This window comes from Hemicordylus capensis, chromosome 2 (assembly GCF_027244095.1).
Source record: "Hemicordylus capensis ecotype Gifberg chromosome 2, rHemCap1.1.pri, whole genome shotgun sequence".
In the NCBI taxonomy this organism is placed as follows: Eukaryota; Metazoa; Chordata; class Lepidosauria; order Squamata; family Cordylidae; genus Hemicordylus; species Hemicordylus capensis.
The window spans coordinates 326,095,500-326,111,777 of record NC_069658.1 but is presented as its reverse complement, the minus strand read 5'-3'; the positions used below and the strand labels follow the sequence as shown (position 1 = coordinate 326,111,777).

The window sequence follows — 16,278 nt, the reverse complement described above, 5'->3', positions numbered from 1 at the left end:
AGGAAGGGCATCCAAGTTCTGCCTTTGTCACTTTGAGATCCAGCAAAACCAGATAGTTATAGCAGCAAAAGCACAGCATCTTATAACCAGTGCTAAGAAAAGAAAACCACAAAACTAAACTTTCCACGAGTCCTTCCTTTCCCATCACCTGATGTATCCTCTGCAAGGGCACCCTAACGGCTCTCTCTGCCTCCCAGTCCCTGTGAATACATTTTGAAATTCCCTTTTTTTTTTGTTCCTCCCTCCTCCCAGCCAATGGGGGCACAGTTGCCCATGACAAGACTTGATTTGTATGATAACAAGTCAACCGAGAAGCAAGGAGATCAACTGGAAGCCAATGCCAGAAAAGCAATCAGCAAGGGGAAAACAGCCTGCCAAAATGGCACTTGAAATGTTTCAGGCTTGAAACGGGGTCATTTTGTTTTGAGCTTGAAACAGGCCCTTTATTTTAAGGGTGTTTTGTTTTGAACTTGAAACATTTTGCACACCCCTGCAAACTGCTTCCCACAGGCTACATTTCACCAAGAACAGACCATGAAAGTTCACTGGCTGCTCTGGAACTTACCATACCCTGTCAGGCCCTACCCTATTACCTCCTAAACATGTGGGCCGAGTGGGGAGGTGGTGTTTAGCATTCCTTTCCCAAGCCTGGAAAATCCACTCATGTTCTCCCTTTCCAGAACCAAATACAAGTCACAGATACCAAATCGGTCGCAGCAGGTAGCCAGGCTCCCCGCACAAGGCAGCTTTGGCTTCCCACATCTTCAGACATACAACGTGGAAGCCATTCTGTCCGAGACGTGGAGTTTTTCTCCCAAAGGCCACTCACCTCTCCAGTTTCAGCATCACCAGGAGAGACTCAGAGGGGCCACAGAGAATCTTAGTGATGAGAATGACCTGTTTGTTGGGGTCATTAGGACCAGGGTTCTTAAAGAGCGTTCCAAGCCAGATTGTATAACCAGATAAGTCAGCATCACTGCAAAGAGGAGGAACACACAGTTATCGCAGGGCAAGCAACATCCCCACCCAGCTTGCCAAGTTCGTCTTAGAAAAAACAAGCAGGATACTGCCTAACATCTCCATCATCCACCATCATGATTCCCTGCCCTGTACCTCTCTAGTTATCACTATTATTGCCCCTAAGCACCTAAAAGGTACAGTAGCTGCTGCACAAAAACATTTCAAAGTATTCCATTAAAAGTCTTACAAGTTAGTACATTTCCCTTGTCCTCATCCCATGTCAGATCACAGGCAACCAGCTTGCAACATACTCCTGGTCCTTCAAAGTGAATTGCAGTTGGGTACATCTGCTGAATATCACTGGGACAGAAACAAACTAGCAGGAGTCCTGTAGCTGCTGCTGAGTGGGCCAACTCCAGCTCAACCAGCTCAGCTGGTCTGACAGTGCTGGAGATGGAATCTCCAGGGTGAAAAACTGAGAGACTGGGGGAATTGTCCCTCCCTCCTATTGAGTGGAAAGCTCTCTGATTGGCCCTGTCTGGAGCAGGAAGTCAAGGCAATCCCAAGATCCTAGGATACAACCCTCTTCTGAGGGAGAATCCGAGTGCATCGACCTTTTGCACCAACTATCCTAATGACCACTAGGGGCATTAGGAGCAGAGGCAGCTAGTGAGGGTCTCCTCACCTGTCCCTGCTTGCCTCTGCTCTATGACCCCTGCCTTGACTCCTCAGGTACTTCCTGTAGTGAGTCAGTCCTCCTCCTTTCCTCCTAGAGAGAAGATGGACGCCCCTACCTATTCATTATGGAACTGATAGATAGGATAGGTCTTTCCTGTCTCAAATGTACTTCACCAATAAATCAATTTATTTTAGACTCTACAGTGATCTCCATACATGTTGCTTAAATAGCTGCAACAACTAAACTCTGCACTCTGTAACTGGAGTGGTAGCTTCCTTGGTGCTTTGATAAATAATCACAAACCCCAACAGACAAAGCACAGGGCTGCTTCGCGGGTGATACTTTTCCCCTCATAGAAGCTATTTCTCTCTAGGAAAAATGACATTTGTGAAGGGACCCACAGCCAATTTTTCAACAAGGCAACTCATTCCTCCAGCCACAATGAGTGGTTCCCAAGGCACTGTATCATCAGAATAAGGCTCTGCCTACAAACATAATATAAGCTCTCCCAATGAGCCCCAAAGGGAATTATCAGGGGCCAGCAGCCCCAAAGAAAAGCCAAACAAGATGCTTACCAGGAGGAGAAACACTGACGTGTGCTAATGACCCACTGCTCTTTCACCAGTGACCCTCCACAGAAATGGACGCCTTCCCTGGATGCCGGAAAATACACATCACATTATTATTATTACATTGGAGAGGGAAATGAAGCTACCTCATATGGTCAAACTTCATGTGATGTTATTAAATGCTATGTTTGGGGTTTGTTCCCACATAAATAGCAACCATGGGGATATCTGGATTGCAACTGTAGAATGGGATGGGGTAACCTTTTGCCCTGCCATGGTCCTGACCCAGATTGTTCCCCACCCCCATGATTGCCATTTGCACCAGAAGAAAAGCTCCGAGTGAACCCATTTCCCAGTCTAACCTCCAACACCACTATGTTCTCATCTAGTCCTCCCTTATTTCATGCTCATCATCCCTACCTCTGCATTCATGCAGCAGCTGACCCTTTGCTTGGCATCTGAATCTTCCATTCACTCTTTAGCACATATCCTCATTTGGCCAGGCCAGGCCAACAGCACATAATCAAAAGCAATCAATATGGCTGCCTGTCACCAAGCATGTTTGCTTTTTGCAGGGTGCTATTATATGGGAAATACAGAGTGTTAAGCAATGAGGATTCAGGACAAGTGAAGCAGGAGTGTGCCACAGGGCTAGAATCTCCCCTTTAAAAAAAGGGACAGCTGCCATTCGCCTCTGCTTCTATTGGCCAAATTCCCCTGAATACCTTCCCTAAGTCTGCTGTGCCCCTACAATACCATACAATACCATTCAGGACTTTTCATTATTATGAAAATGGAGCACCCTCCGCCTCCGTTCCCTCCTCACCTATTGCGGATGCTGACAGTCCAGGGCGAATTCCCAGGGAGCCCCCCTACAATACGAGTCCGCACCTGTATTCTCTCATCCCTCTTACCACACTGGTCAAAGACCACGTTATCTGCAAGTAGGTCAGAGCAGAGCCAGGCTTAGTGTCCACATTTTCTTAAACAACAAGAGATTCCTGCTCAACATTTGACACAAATCATCAGCTCCAGACAAGAGGCACATGTGATCTGGCTCCCTAATGCAGCTGCACTCCCTTCTCACCTCCGTTACCTCTGCCACAGAATTGTCACAGACATCTTGTGCAGACTTACTTGGGTTCAGCAAGATGGATGGCTTCTTGTCACCAACTAAAGAAACAAAACATAGGCTAAGTTCACACATGGGAGATACATCTTTTGATTTCTCTTTATTTGATTCCCTGAAGACTGGAAACTGAACTGACTCCACTGAAAAGAAGTGTATCTGAAACTATGCAGAATGTGTGTGTGTGTGTGTGTGTGTGTGTGTGTGTGTGTGTGTGTAGAAAATAGCATCTCACACATGCTAGTCATCACTTGATGTTGCAGTCATTAAGTGATCAACATGCATATGTAAACCAGGCCCAGTTAAGCTGCTGACTGGGTTACTGTCAGGGTTTCTGGTATATGACAGTGCAGGAGAAGAGAGTCTGGCACCTGTCGCCCTCCGGTCCTAAACAGCATGTAATACAACCAAAGGCTATGATAGGGTCTTAAGCAAAGGTAAGCAACAGATTTGGCATTCAAAACCACTCATTATTTCTTTTGGCCTTCATATATTTATGTTGATCTCTGCAGCTATGACGACCTCTAAAGAAACAAAACTGGAGATTCTCACAGTTCTAATTAATGAAAAAAGAAACATTCAAGAGATCTCACTTCAAATGTCACAGGACAATCTCTTTTGCATCTATGCATAAACAGGTACTTAACTGGAGACCCCTGTGGCTTGGGACCCTGATGGAAGGAGGGAGAGAGGGCTTTAACCCCACTCCCTACCACAATTCCAATCCAGATTATACACCCTTACTCATGTGCTATTTTGCCAAAGAAAACGGCAACAATGGGAGATTTTCCGTTGGCAAATAGCTTGTATGCATGGGGGCAAGATCTAGAGCAGTGTCACAGCAGGGGGTTATAGTTAAAGCCCCCTCCAGACCGGGACAGGATAGGGCCTGTGCTGCCGGGAGGAGCACTCATCTGACTCTTGGCTTTCTGTGAATCAAGGGAGAGGACATCGTTGGCCCAGCTCACAAAGAGGCCATCATAACAAGATCTTTCATCTCACATTTTTGTCTCAGATACTCACCACATGGCTCAATAGCACAGTAATCAAACTTGGTGTTATGGTCCATGGTGTAGCACCAGGGTCCATGGCTGTCATTGTCAGGGTTGCGGCAATAGTTCTCTTCAAGACGGACAGTAGGGAACATGGTAGGAAAGATCCTAAGCAACAAGAGAGGGCAGCCATCCCTTCAGCATGATTCTTCTTCCCTACACCCTGTTCCATACACCTTTGGGACCTTTCTGGCCAAGGGCTTTGCCATGTAGCAGATATGCCGCTGCCAGTTATTTGTTGTGGGCAATTCAGGCATTGGGAAACATTTCCAGTGGCCAGATACTGCATCCCCCCAGCATTCATGCAGTAGTTTATTGCTGGGGAAATGCCAATTCTTCCCCATTGCTAGTGATTCCCCATTGCAGCTGCAAGTGCTGTCTGGAATGTGGTTGCACAAGTGTCACAAATATCAGTTGAACAGTGTCCTTGACATTAACAGTGATGGACCCAGGAATCTGCCTTATGCCAGTCAGACAGTTGGTCCATCTAGCTCAGTCTGGTCTACACTGACTGGCAATGGCTCTCCAAGGTTTCAGGCAGGAGCCTTTCCTAGCACTACCTGGAGATACCGCCAGGGACTGAACCAGAGACCTTCTGCATGCAAAGCTGATGCTCTGCCACTGAGCTATGGCCCTACCCCCAAAAGGTGGCATACATGGGCCTCCCATCCAAGCCCTGACCACCCCAACACCTGCTTAGCTTTAGCAAGATGGATTTTGTTTTTTTACTTAGAGCCCAAAAGCTCTGGCATTATGCCACCCAGGTATAAAAGTATCCCATAGTAGTTTGTGTATATGCGTACACACACAGTGAAAAATGAAATAAAATCTTCACCTAGGACATGGAAGCAACTGCTCTGTGTGTCCCTTTCTAAAGTGACAAGCACTGGCAAGGCTACACCCTCCCCCAGCAATACCCGAATGTCCTTTGGAGTTTACTTTTTAAGATCAAGCTCACTGAAGGCTGTGTGCTCCCCCTTCTCTAATGCTGCTGCCTCTCACTCCCTCTCACTTAGCAGCACTAGCTTTGCTGCCTACCACAACCCTTTGAAGCCGGAAGAATGTGCAGCAGGGACAACCCCATGATGCTTCTCTTTTCCAGGAGGAGAGAGAGGGTGTGCCAGATTCATTCAGGCACCATGAATTAACTGTGCATTATCTCCTTAAGCTGAACCCAGTCTCCAGATTCCAGGAGAAGCCCTGCTGCAGGCCTGCATTAAGAGTTCTGCCAGGGAGCTGATGAACAGAACCTTCTTAATGCAGGCAAGTCCTCAACTTAAAATGCTCCAAGTTAAGACAAATGGCACTTAATTTGTTGCCATCTTCTTTCAACTTTGCAACACTTGCCGTGGGAGGGGAGGCTCCACTAGGTGGCTGCTGGTCTATGGACTAGAGGAGGAGGAGGTGACAGTGCCAGTTCAGGCTCATGTTGTCATCAAAACTGGCAGTCCTAGTGCCGGCAGCAGCCGCTGCTGCATCTGCAGAGGGACTGGCCGACTTGCCTGTCCAAGATGCTCCCTCCCACCCACACCCATTGTGGCTTCTCCTCCTCTAGGCTCAGCTGCTGTGCTGTGACAGGAAGAGAGAGAGTGCCAGGCCCATTCCCAGCCCATGTGCTGCTTCTTGCCTAGGCTGCTTTATTCACTCTCTAAGGTGCTTTCCAGATCAAACCCTGCAACGGGGTCACGTCGTATCTCAGCAGTGTGCTCCCACACTCCCTGTGTTGTTAACACCACAGTCCCTAAGCAGGCAGCAGGGTGCTGTTCACATTGCCAATGCCTTGTTTCGAATTTAATTGCTGCGATATAGAGCTAGGACGTTGTATATCCCATGTAAGAAAGTTGCTGCTTCAGGAGGTTGTTAGTTTCTGCGAGACTGCTCCCACTGCTGTTTATGTTTTGAACGCGACTTGCCTGAACGGAGGCATTTTGCTGCTGTTGAGCAGCTAGTCTGGAAAGCACTTAACTATTGCCCAGGAGGTGGCAGTGGCAATGGCTGCAAGCTGTCCAGACACCTCCCTTCCTTCAATGGAAAAATGAAAGAGAGGCAGGAAAGGAGTGGGTGGCAGCAACTTCTGAGTCTTCACCATCTGTACGTTTGTGACTGACACACCATCAGCTTTGACAGCAGCAGGGGGGAAAGCCCAGGTATCTGGACTTGATTTAGGAACCAAGCCCCCATTTATACCATTGTTTCCTCTAAGAAGGTAGGTTCTGAGATACGACAGTTTGACTGAGGTTTTCAATAACCGATTGTGTCGTAAGTCTGAGGACTCCCTGTAAACCAATTAAATTATCAACAAATTTTGGAGCCTATGGTAAAAGTTCAACCAAAAACATCAAAGCTTCATTCTCTACTCTGAACTAAATGAACAAGGGAAAGAGCATTGCAGCAGCACAGTATATTGAACAGAAATGCATTTTCATTTCCCCCACCAGGCTCCCCAGAGGTCATGTGCAGCTTTGGCCTCTGAAGGAGAGTGCTGTGCACCTGGGTTACTTTGGCTTGCAGACCTGACTCAGAGAATGAGAGGATCAAGCAAGTAGGGACCCTGAGTTCGTCCTCCAAGGGCCCTTGTCAATAGGCACAAACTTACAGAAAAAAGTCAATCCGAGCTGGTTGCAGTGACTTGCCGTGGCTGCCTTCCTCCCCACTATCTCCATGGCCATTTAAAAGATGAGAAGGGAAGTGGGGGGCAGCCCATCCATGCTGGCTCCCAGACTTACTGGGGCTTGTGAGGCGACTGGTCTTTCCATTTCTGACATGTGATTCCCTTCCGGGTCATACTGATAGTGCCTTGATATTCTTCTCCATTTCCATGATAACAGTCTGAGGGGACAAAAGACCCACATGAGTATTACCGCTTACCCTACACATCAACAGTATAGCTGAGATGGTGAACCATAGACCAGTCCAGCCTATTTCAACTCCTCAAATAATTTTCACATAAATTCATTTTACGTCGTGAGAAACCTACCTGTAATCTTCTTTATATATAATTCGCTAAGGCATACCGGTGGCTAATCCCATGTGTGGCAGCTCCCGCGAGAGTTCGGAGAGCTGCCGGATAGCAATGGGGATTGGGGGGGGGGGAGGAGAAAATGGTGGCAGCGGTAGCCATCTGGCCAGCAGGCCGGGGAGATCACAGTGGTGGCGGGCAAATGATGGTGCTGGCAGGCACGAGGAGAAGGCAGGGGCAGGCAGGGGAGGAAACGGCAATGGGGAGAACTAGAAAGTGCCGGCCAGGCTGGTCGGTGGGGGAAAGCTCCACCAGCGGGTGGGGAGGGAAAGCCAGCCGGCAGGGAGGGAAAGTGCCAGCTGGCGAGGGAAAACGGACTGGGGCTGAAGTGGAGGTGGGGGTGGTGAAGATGGGGAGGAGAGACAGGGAGAACGAGGGGCGCAGATGCTTTGTGCTGGATCAGCTAGTTCTTATTAAACAATCTCCAGGAAACCAGCCTCAGTCTTCAGAGGGAAGGGGAAAGAAGGAATCACCGCAACAGGATGTCCCCCACCCCACCCCTCAATTATTCCAAGGGCAGACTGGTCTAGCCAGCTCTCACCTTCCACTGCCACATCATCAGTACAGCGTTTGATCTGGAAGCAAAAAGCCACCCGTACATGAGGCATAGTAGTGAAGCACCAGGGAGCTTCTGAGCCATCTGGGTTCCGGCAATAATTCTCCCTCAGGTCCCTAGGGGGCACAAGACAGAACATGAGCACCTTTCCCAGGCCAACCACACACAAGCACCAAAGAGCTCCTGGGCTCAACTTGCACTTGCCACTCCTGGGGTTCAGACACTCCAGGATCCCTCTCTGTTCCTGCACATGGATATTAACTACCATTTATGTTGTGCTGCCTCTGCACCACAGTAGTGACACTGGGGTTTTGTTAATGCAACCTGTATTGTCAAAGGACTTCATTCTGAGACTTCTGGAAGCCATACTGTTGCAGTTTTGCCACAGTTATCCATGCTTTGATAACATCCAGATTAGATTACTTCAGAGAGCTATATATTAGACTGTCTTTGAAGACTGTTTGGATAACTTCAGTTTGTTCAGCAACACAGCAACCTGGGCACTTTCCAGCCTAGCTGCTCAACAATAACAAAATGCCTCTGTTCTGGCAAGTCACATTGAAAATGTAAACAGCAGGGGGAGCAGTCTCGCAGCAACTAACAACCCCCAAATCCAACAGCTTCCTTGCTCTGGGTAAACAACATCCTAGATCTATATCACAGAGATTAAATTCGAGACAAGGCATTGGCAACGTGAATGGCACCCTGCTGTCCGCATAGGGACTGCAGTGTCACAATGCAGAAAGTGTGAAAGCACACTGCCAAGATCCAATGCGACCCTGTTGCAGGGTCTAATCTGGAAAGTGCCCTGGTTGTTAACTGGGACCAATGAACTGCAATATCTCCTACCAGTGTTCAGAGATCTGCATTGGCTTCCAGTATGTTTCCAAACTCAGTTCAAAGTGTTGGTTTTAATCTATAAAGCTATGAACAGCTTGGGATCATGGTAGCTGAAAGACTGCCTGCTCCCATACAAAACTGCCCATACTTTGAGGTCATCACTCAAGGACCTGCTTTGATAGCTACGCCCCTGCCTGGCGGCATCTCCAAGATAGGGCTGAGAGAGACTCCTGCCTGCAGCCTTGGAGAAGCCGCTGCCAGTCATGGGGCTAGATGGACCAATGATCTGACATAGTATAAGGCAGCTGTCTATGTCCCTATCAAGAGAACAAGTGATTACATTAGGCATTTATACCCTGCCTTTCTATCATTTGATGCCTATATGTGTAAAATAGTCTTCAACTAAAGCTGATACAAAGTAGGAGCCAGGCAAGTATGCCTAGGGAGAATATTCGACACCAGGGCAGCCCCTTCCATGAGGTGAGGCATTAGCCTTAGACAACAAATTATTGAGGCACTAGCAAGGGGGCAAGATGCCGTTCTGCCCCCTGCTTTTAAAACAGGGGGATAAGGAGGATGGTCCACTCAAGGTGGGGGGTGGCATTTGGCATGTTGTCTCAGGTGCACAGAAGTCTTGAGCCACCACGGATTCCACTGCCCACAAGGCAGTCCTCTCTCTCTCTCCACGCCCCTGCCACCTACTTAGCCTCTGAAGGCAGGGACGCCCAGAGAAGAGCCTCTCACAAGGATCCACGCCTAATCACCTGTCGTGGAGAAAACCCTTCCAGCTCCTCTCCTGGCACACAGTATCCCTTTTGTGACAAACACCCCCCACCACACACACACACCCGACAGAAATGCCTCCCTGTGCCTACTTGCACTCATATTTCTCAGGCAGGAAATGGTGATGGTGAGGTGTCTGAGAATCCCAACGTTGGCAAGTGATGCCCGACGTCGTGGTGTTCACCTTGCCTCGATAGTTTTCTCCCTTCAGCATGAAGCAGCTAGTTGTAGGATCAAGGTTTCGACGTTTCTCTGCTTGGAAGGATACAAAAGGGAAATATTGTAGGTCATTCCTTTTCCTGACCAACAGTTGTGTAACGGACAGAAATTCAACAGCTATAACTTTTCCCAGCATGCAGCTGCAGTCACGGGGGAAGCTGTTGAATTTCTACCCATCAAATTGTTAAAAGTACAGAACTACTCTTGGCGGTGGGTGCGGGGGAGAGATGGCAACCAAATTTAATCTCTCTGTTGAAAGCGTTTAACATAATAGGCGCTACAATATGCCTCTGATCACAATCCAGCTCTGGACAATAAGCCCATTTGTTACTGACAGACAGATAGCTCTCCTCACACATGCGAGGAGTTGCTATATATATTCTATGATGAGCTGCAAACACTTCAACATGTATGTGCCAGCTCAGAGCAAGAAAACAGCCTGGCTACAAAATAAAACTGTTAATTGTTTCAGAACAGCATTTGCATCTTGCCCTTAGAGCAGGCATCCCCAAACTGCAGCCCTCCAGATGTTGCCTAACTACAATTCCCATCACCCCCAGCTACAATGTATTGTGGCTGGGATGATGGGAATTGTAGTTCAGCAACATCTGGAGGGCTGCAGTTTGGGGAAGCCTGCCTTAGAGACTATACATTAGGACCAACATACTTAATATTTGACACTGGGATTGGCTGATTTATGTCACATGACATTTGAAATCCACATTATCCAAGCTGAACTTAAGTCCAGGCCCAGCTTCACCATGAGGCTAAATTAAGTGTTTTCCTCAGACAGCAAATTTATTTATTTTGTTTTTTCAATGTGTATCCCACTTTTTAGACCCATTGAAAAACTCAAGGAGGCTCATAAAGCAAAACAAAAACAAAAATGCCCACCCCCACAAGTCCCGCTGAATTAAAACCACAGCCATATCATAAAATCACGATAAAAACACTAAGCAAGTGTAACATACACCATGAATTGGGTAGTAAATGACAGCAGTAACAGTCATCCTGAACACATCTCAAAGACCTTTAAAAAACAATTTCAAACATATTAATTAGTTCTTACAGCCAAATTTAAAAAGTAATCTGGTATATATGTCCTTACACCCTGGTTTTTAAGATCTTGTGATCTAAGTGCTTATAGTTATTTATTTATATTTTAAGGCCATGGAGAAAGAGAATAGCTTACACAAATTACTTCCTCATAGCAAAATATAAACTTGATCATTCACTTGGGAGAGGGATAATGTGTGAATTGAGGGAGCGGATGTGGAGAGCAATTGAGTTTGTCTTCTCAGGTGCCAGCATATTTTTGCCACTATGCTGGATGAGTTTCTGTTAACTTTATTAAGGCTCATTCAGACTATGGTTTCACAGACTTCTCAAACATCGCTTTGCACTCCAACAAAAAATGAATCCTCAACTGTCAAACTCCATCTTGGAATCAAGATTTGTTCTCTTCCACTGACCCCGAGAAGAACAGGACATGATGTTAAAGGCACAGGTGTTAAAGTTGAGCTATAGGACCAAGTATCTTCTGTCAGACCAGGAGAGAAAATAAGTGGTTAGGGCCAGAAGGACTATATGAGCCCCAAATTTAGATACTTGTTAATTCTGGGGGACAGAAGGCGGCTAGAAAAGCATTTGTTTAAAAAAAAAATCAAATTTCATCTCAATCTTTTCTGGTGCCTTATTTTTATTTATTTATCATATTTATATACCACCTGATATGTGTATTCCTAGGTAGTGTACATAATTTAAAATATAACAAATGTAAAAACAGAATAAAAACAATTAAACCATTTAAAATTAATTTTAACTAAAAGCCTGAGAAAACAGGTGTACCTTGAAGGTCTTTTAAAAAGCAATCAGAGATGGATAAACTATTACTGTGACAGGAAGCATATTCCAAAGCCCCTTGGGGCAGCCACAGAGAAGGCCCAGTCCCAAGTTGCCACCAAACAAGCTGGTAGCAACCATAACTGGACCTCCCCAAATGATCTTAATAGGTGGCAGGGTTCATGACAAAGAAGGTGCTCTGGACCCATGAATACCCTAAATACCCTGGACCCAAGCTGTTAAGGGCTTTATAGGTAATAGGGAGAGGGCATAACCTCCTTAAATGCCTGCCTGGAGGCAGTGATAGGCTGGATGAGGGATAACAAACAGACTGACTCCAGACAAGACGGAGGTACTCATTGTGTAGGGTCGAAATGCAGGAGATGAGTTCGATCTGTCTGTTCTGATTGGGGTCACACTTCCCTGGAAGGAACAGGTATGCAGTCTGGGGGTGCTTCTGGATCCAAGCCTCCCCCTGGTGTCCCAGGTTGAGGCAGTGGCCAGAAGTGCCTTCTATCAGTTTCGGCTGATATGCAAGCTGTGTCCTTTTCTTGAAATAAAATACCTCAGAACAGTGATATATATGCTGGTAACCTCCAGACAGGATGATGGCAATGTACTCTATGCAGGGCTATCTTTGTATGTAGCCTGGAAACTACAGTTGGTCCAGAATGTGGCAGCCAGGTTGGTCTCTGGGTCACCTCGGAGAGACCATGTTACTCCCGTATTGAAGGAGCTACACTGGCTGCCAATAAGTTTCTGGGCAAAATACAAGGTGCTGGTTATAACCTATAAAGCCCTAAACGGCTTGGGCTCTGGGTATTTCTCATCATCATGAACCCCACTTTTTCAACTTTTTCATCATCATGAACCCCACTGCTCATTGAGATAATCAGGAGTGGTCCATCTGCATTTGCCACCAGCTCATTTGGTGGCTACAGTGGTAAAACCACTGAGCCCCTGGTGGCGCAGTGGTAAAACTGCCGCCCTGTAACCAGAAGGTTACAAGTTCAATCCCAACCAGGGGCTCAAGATTGACTCAGCCTTCCATCCTTCTGAGGTCGGTAAAATGAGTACCCAGAATGTTGGGGGGCAATATGCTAAATCATTGTAAACCACTTAGAGAGCTTCCAGCTATAGAGCGGTATATAAATGTAAGTGCTATTGCTATTGCTAAGTGCTATTGCTACTTGGGGACGGGCCTTCTCTGCTGCTGCTGCCACCCTGATGCTATGGAATGTGCTCTTATTTCAGCAGGGAGCACTGGAATACTATGGAATGCACTCTGACAACTTTTTAAAAGTTTTTAAATACACATCTGTTCACCCAGGCATTGAATTAAATACTGTTTTAATAGTTTTAGCATTGTTTTAAAATATTGTTTTAAAATTGCTCTATTGTTTTAACTTTTCTGTTGTCATTTATTTTGTTTTGTTGTAATCTGCCCAGAGACATCAGTTTTGGGCAGTATAAAAATATGTTAAATAAAACAAACAAACAAACCAGCACTTTGGATTGTACTCAGAAACTTATTGGTAGCCAGTGCAGTTCTAAAATCAGTGCCATATGGTTCCTTTGGGTTGTCCCAAAGACCAGTCTGGCTGCCATGTTCTGCACCAATTCTAGTTTCCGGACCAAAGGTACAAAGGTAGTTCTGTGTAGAGTGCATTACATTAGTCAAGCCTGGAGATTATTTTGTGTTTATGTGTCATCATTTTTTTTTATGGCTAGGGGGCTCAAAAGCTAGAAGTGGCCTAGGCCTCTCTGGACCTCTGAGAGAGCCTGGAAGTGGTTGCTGGAAAAGTCTGCTGAGCCTTTCTTTCCCATCAATAAACATACTGGGGCACTTCTATATTCCACACCCCTACCCTTCGTCAACTTTACATGCCACACTGGGGAGGTGAAAGAAGGCCAAAGTTTCAGAATTGACACGGGCACAGCTCACAAGTAACTGCTAACAACAGTGACTGTGTCATCTCAGAAAGGGAGTTGCTAAAGAAAACCCTGAAGCAGTCAGGCAGGGGCGGAGCTACCTAGCCTCCTTCGCAACCCAGCCTTCAGGGTGACACCCTGCCATCAGTGACAAGCCAGCCAGATACATTCCCAAGTCGTGGACCCTGAAACTTCAGGACTTACTGCATTTCCGAATGTGGCAGAATTCCCGCTCCTTGGCAGGATCTGTCGTGTAACACCAAGGACGCTCAGAACTGTCCGGGTTGCGACAGAAATTGTCCGCCAGGTCTTTGTCAGGGTATCTTTAAAAAGGAGGGGAGAGAAGGACGATCTAAACAAAGCAACACTCTCCTTATCTCTGTTTTCGTCTTCCACTACTGCAGAGCCTGTGCCGATATTCCTGCAGGAAGAAGACAACAGTTCCCTTCCCCCACTTGATGCAGAGGAAAGCTGCTTCTAAGAGTCCCCATCCAGTTAGGATTGCCAAGGTCAGTGCCAGGACATTCCCCCCCCCCACTGCCCAGCAAACCCTGTGCTGGGTCCCTCTAGCGCCCTAGGCTCCCATCTCCTGATTGTATGCAGGCACTGCTCCCCTTCATGTTGTCCAGCCACCAGGAAAGTCAACAATGGAGCAGACAGAGGCTTCTCCTTCAGTACCTCCACAAGGGCAGGAGTACTGAAGGAGGGATGCCTGCTGCTGCTCCCCATCACCCAGAAAGCCTCCTCATGGGGCCCTGGTTTACCGGGTGATACTGGGCGGCGGCGGCAGCAGCAGCGCATATTCCTCTTAGTGATGGGGCCACTTTAACCTTTTCCTGTCCCTGCACCCTTCATCAGGGGGAGGTGGCATAAGAAATGGGGAAAGGTGCAGCCACTGAGACCTCTGTCTGCTGTTGCTGTCCAGTAAGCCAGGAGCCAAAGGAAAGCCTTACCAGGCAACAATGGGCAGCAGAAGATGCTTGAGGGGCAGCTGGATTACAGTTTGTCCTAAGGGAGCAGACCCTCAGGTCTGTGTCTAACCTGGGCACTTTCCAGACTAGACCCTACCACGGGGTCAGGACATATCAGGGAATTGGGCACACTTCCTGCGTCGTGACACCGCAGTCCCTACGCTGACAGCAGGGTACCGTTCACATTTCCAATGCCTTGTTGCAAATATAATTGCTGTGATATAGCGCAAGGACGCCATATATCCGTGAAAAAGTTGCTGTTTTTCCAGGTTATTAGTTTCCGTGAGACTGCTCCCCCTGCTGTTTACGTTCCAAATGTGACTTGCCCGAGTGGAGGCATTTTGCTGCTGTTCCAGGAGCTAGACTGGAAAGTGCCCCGGCTAAAGCCTGATGCTGCCCCTAAGAGATATCACCCGTTCCAGAAAGTTGATGGCCATTATTATTTTTCAATAATTATAATTTGCATAAATGTAAACAGCAGCCACAGGGGTGGGGTAGATCAGGATCACAGGGGAGACAAAGGGTTAGAGCCCCCTCTCACTACATCATAGTCCCAAATCTTGAGAGGAGAGCTGGTCTTGTGGTAGCAAGCATGACTTGTCCCCATAGCTAAGCAGGGTCTGCCCTGGTTGCATCTGAATGGGAGCCTTGATGTGTGAGCACTGCAAGATACTCTCCTCAGGGGATGAAGCCGCTCTGGGAAGAGCAGAAGGTTTCAAGTTCCCTCCCTGGCTCCTCCAAGATAGGGCTGAGAGAGATACCTGCCTGCAACCTTGGAGAAGCTGCTGCCAGTCTGTGTAGACAATACTGAGCTAGATAGCCCAATGCTCTGACTCAGTATATGGCAGCTTCCTATGTTACTATGAGTTTGAGATAGCATGATGAAAAGCATAGTACGCAGCTGCACAGATGGCTGACCACATAAATGAACAAATGGATAAAAATTAAATAAAAGCTTCTCTCTCCTGAGCCTTCATATTTTACCCAAAGAGACAATAATTTAGTACTTGTTTGGTAAATATGGGTGCTTGTGAGGATGTTGCAGATCCCAGCGTTGGCACTCCCTGCCCTTTTCAGTGTAATCCACAAAGCCCCGATAGTCCTCACCATTACACGACAGACATACAGCTGCAAGGCAAAGACAGAGTGTCACCACCTGAGGCTTGGAAGAAGGCTGAAAGCCTTACCCTGCATTTTGTCCATATCCTGCACTTTACCCAGAAGTGGGAGCTCATCTGCAAAGCTTCTGTGCATGATCAGACACCAGACAACACCGAGGAGACACTAAGCAGACATCAAGAAGGGACAGACAAAGAACAGATATCAGGGCACACATAGAAGATACCAGGCAGCACCAAGCAAATAACAAACGACACCATACAACACTCAGTAGGCACCAAGATGATACAAGCAAAGAGAAGCAAACTCCAAGACAATGAGGAGACATCAGACAACACCAAGTGGACACAAACAGACACCAGGTGACAGACATGAGCAGACACCAGCCCTATCTGCTATCATGACTGATTGTGTGAAGGACACTATGTCCTGGGTGAATGCAAATCAGGGGATGAGCCAATTCATTAAGGTCATTCACACAACCGCTGGGGCTAGGGGGAAGGCAGGATCCTACCTACCTTCCCCCACACAATACTTGCTGCTCCCAGGCTCCACCGTGCCATGTGCCCATATGAGCAGCACAGTGGTGACTGACGCAGCGAACAGGA

At 47.2% G+C, this 16,278-nt stretch overlaps 1 protein-coding gene across 6 annotated transcripts in view; it reads right to left on the bottom strand.

The window, feature by feature from the left end:
• The window catches only part of MST1 (macrophage stimulating 1), a 32,679-nt gene that overhangs the window by 4,125 nt on the left and 12,276 nt on the right, over positions 1-16,278 (bottom strand). For 5 of the 6 annotated variants that reach the window (XM_053291150.1, XM_053291148.1, XM_053291152.1 and 2 more), the window contains 10 exons: positions 15,559-15,679; positions 13,785-13,903; positions 9,680-9,842; positions 7,950-8,080; positions 7,116-7,218; positions 4,361-4,497; positions 3,346-3,381; positions 3,035-3,146; positions 2,215-2,292; positions 830-976 (listed from right to left, as the gene is read on the bottom strand). In XM_053291150.1, the coding sequence (XP_053147125.1) occupies positions 830-976; positions 2,215-2,292; positions 3,035-3,146; positions 3,346-3,381; positions 4,361-4,497; positions 7,116-7,218; positions 7,950-8,080; positions 9,680-9,842; positions 13,785-13,903; positions 15,559-15,679 (1,147 nt within the window). The remainder of the gene's footprint in view (positions 1-829; positions 977-2,214; positions 2,293-3,034; positions 3,147-3,345; positions 3,382-4,360; positions 4,498-7,115; positions 7,219-7,949; positions 8,081-9,679; positions 9,843-13,784; positions 13,904-15,558; positions 15,680-16,278) is intronic. The other variant, XM_053291147.1, reaches the window with a different exon arrangement.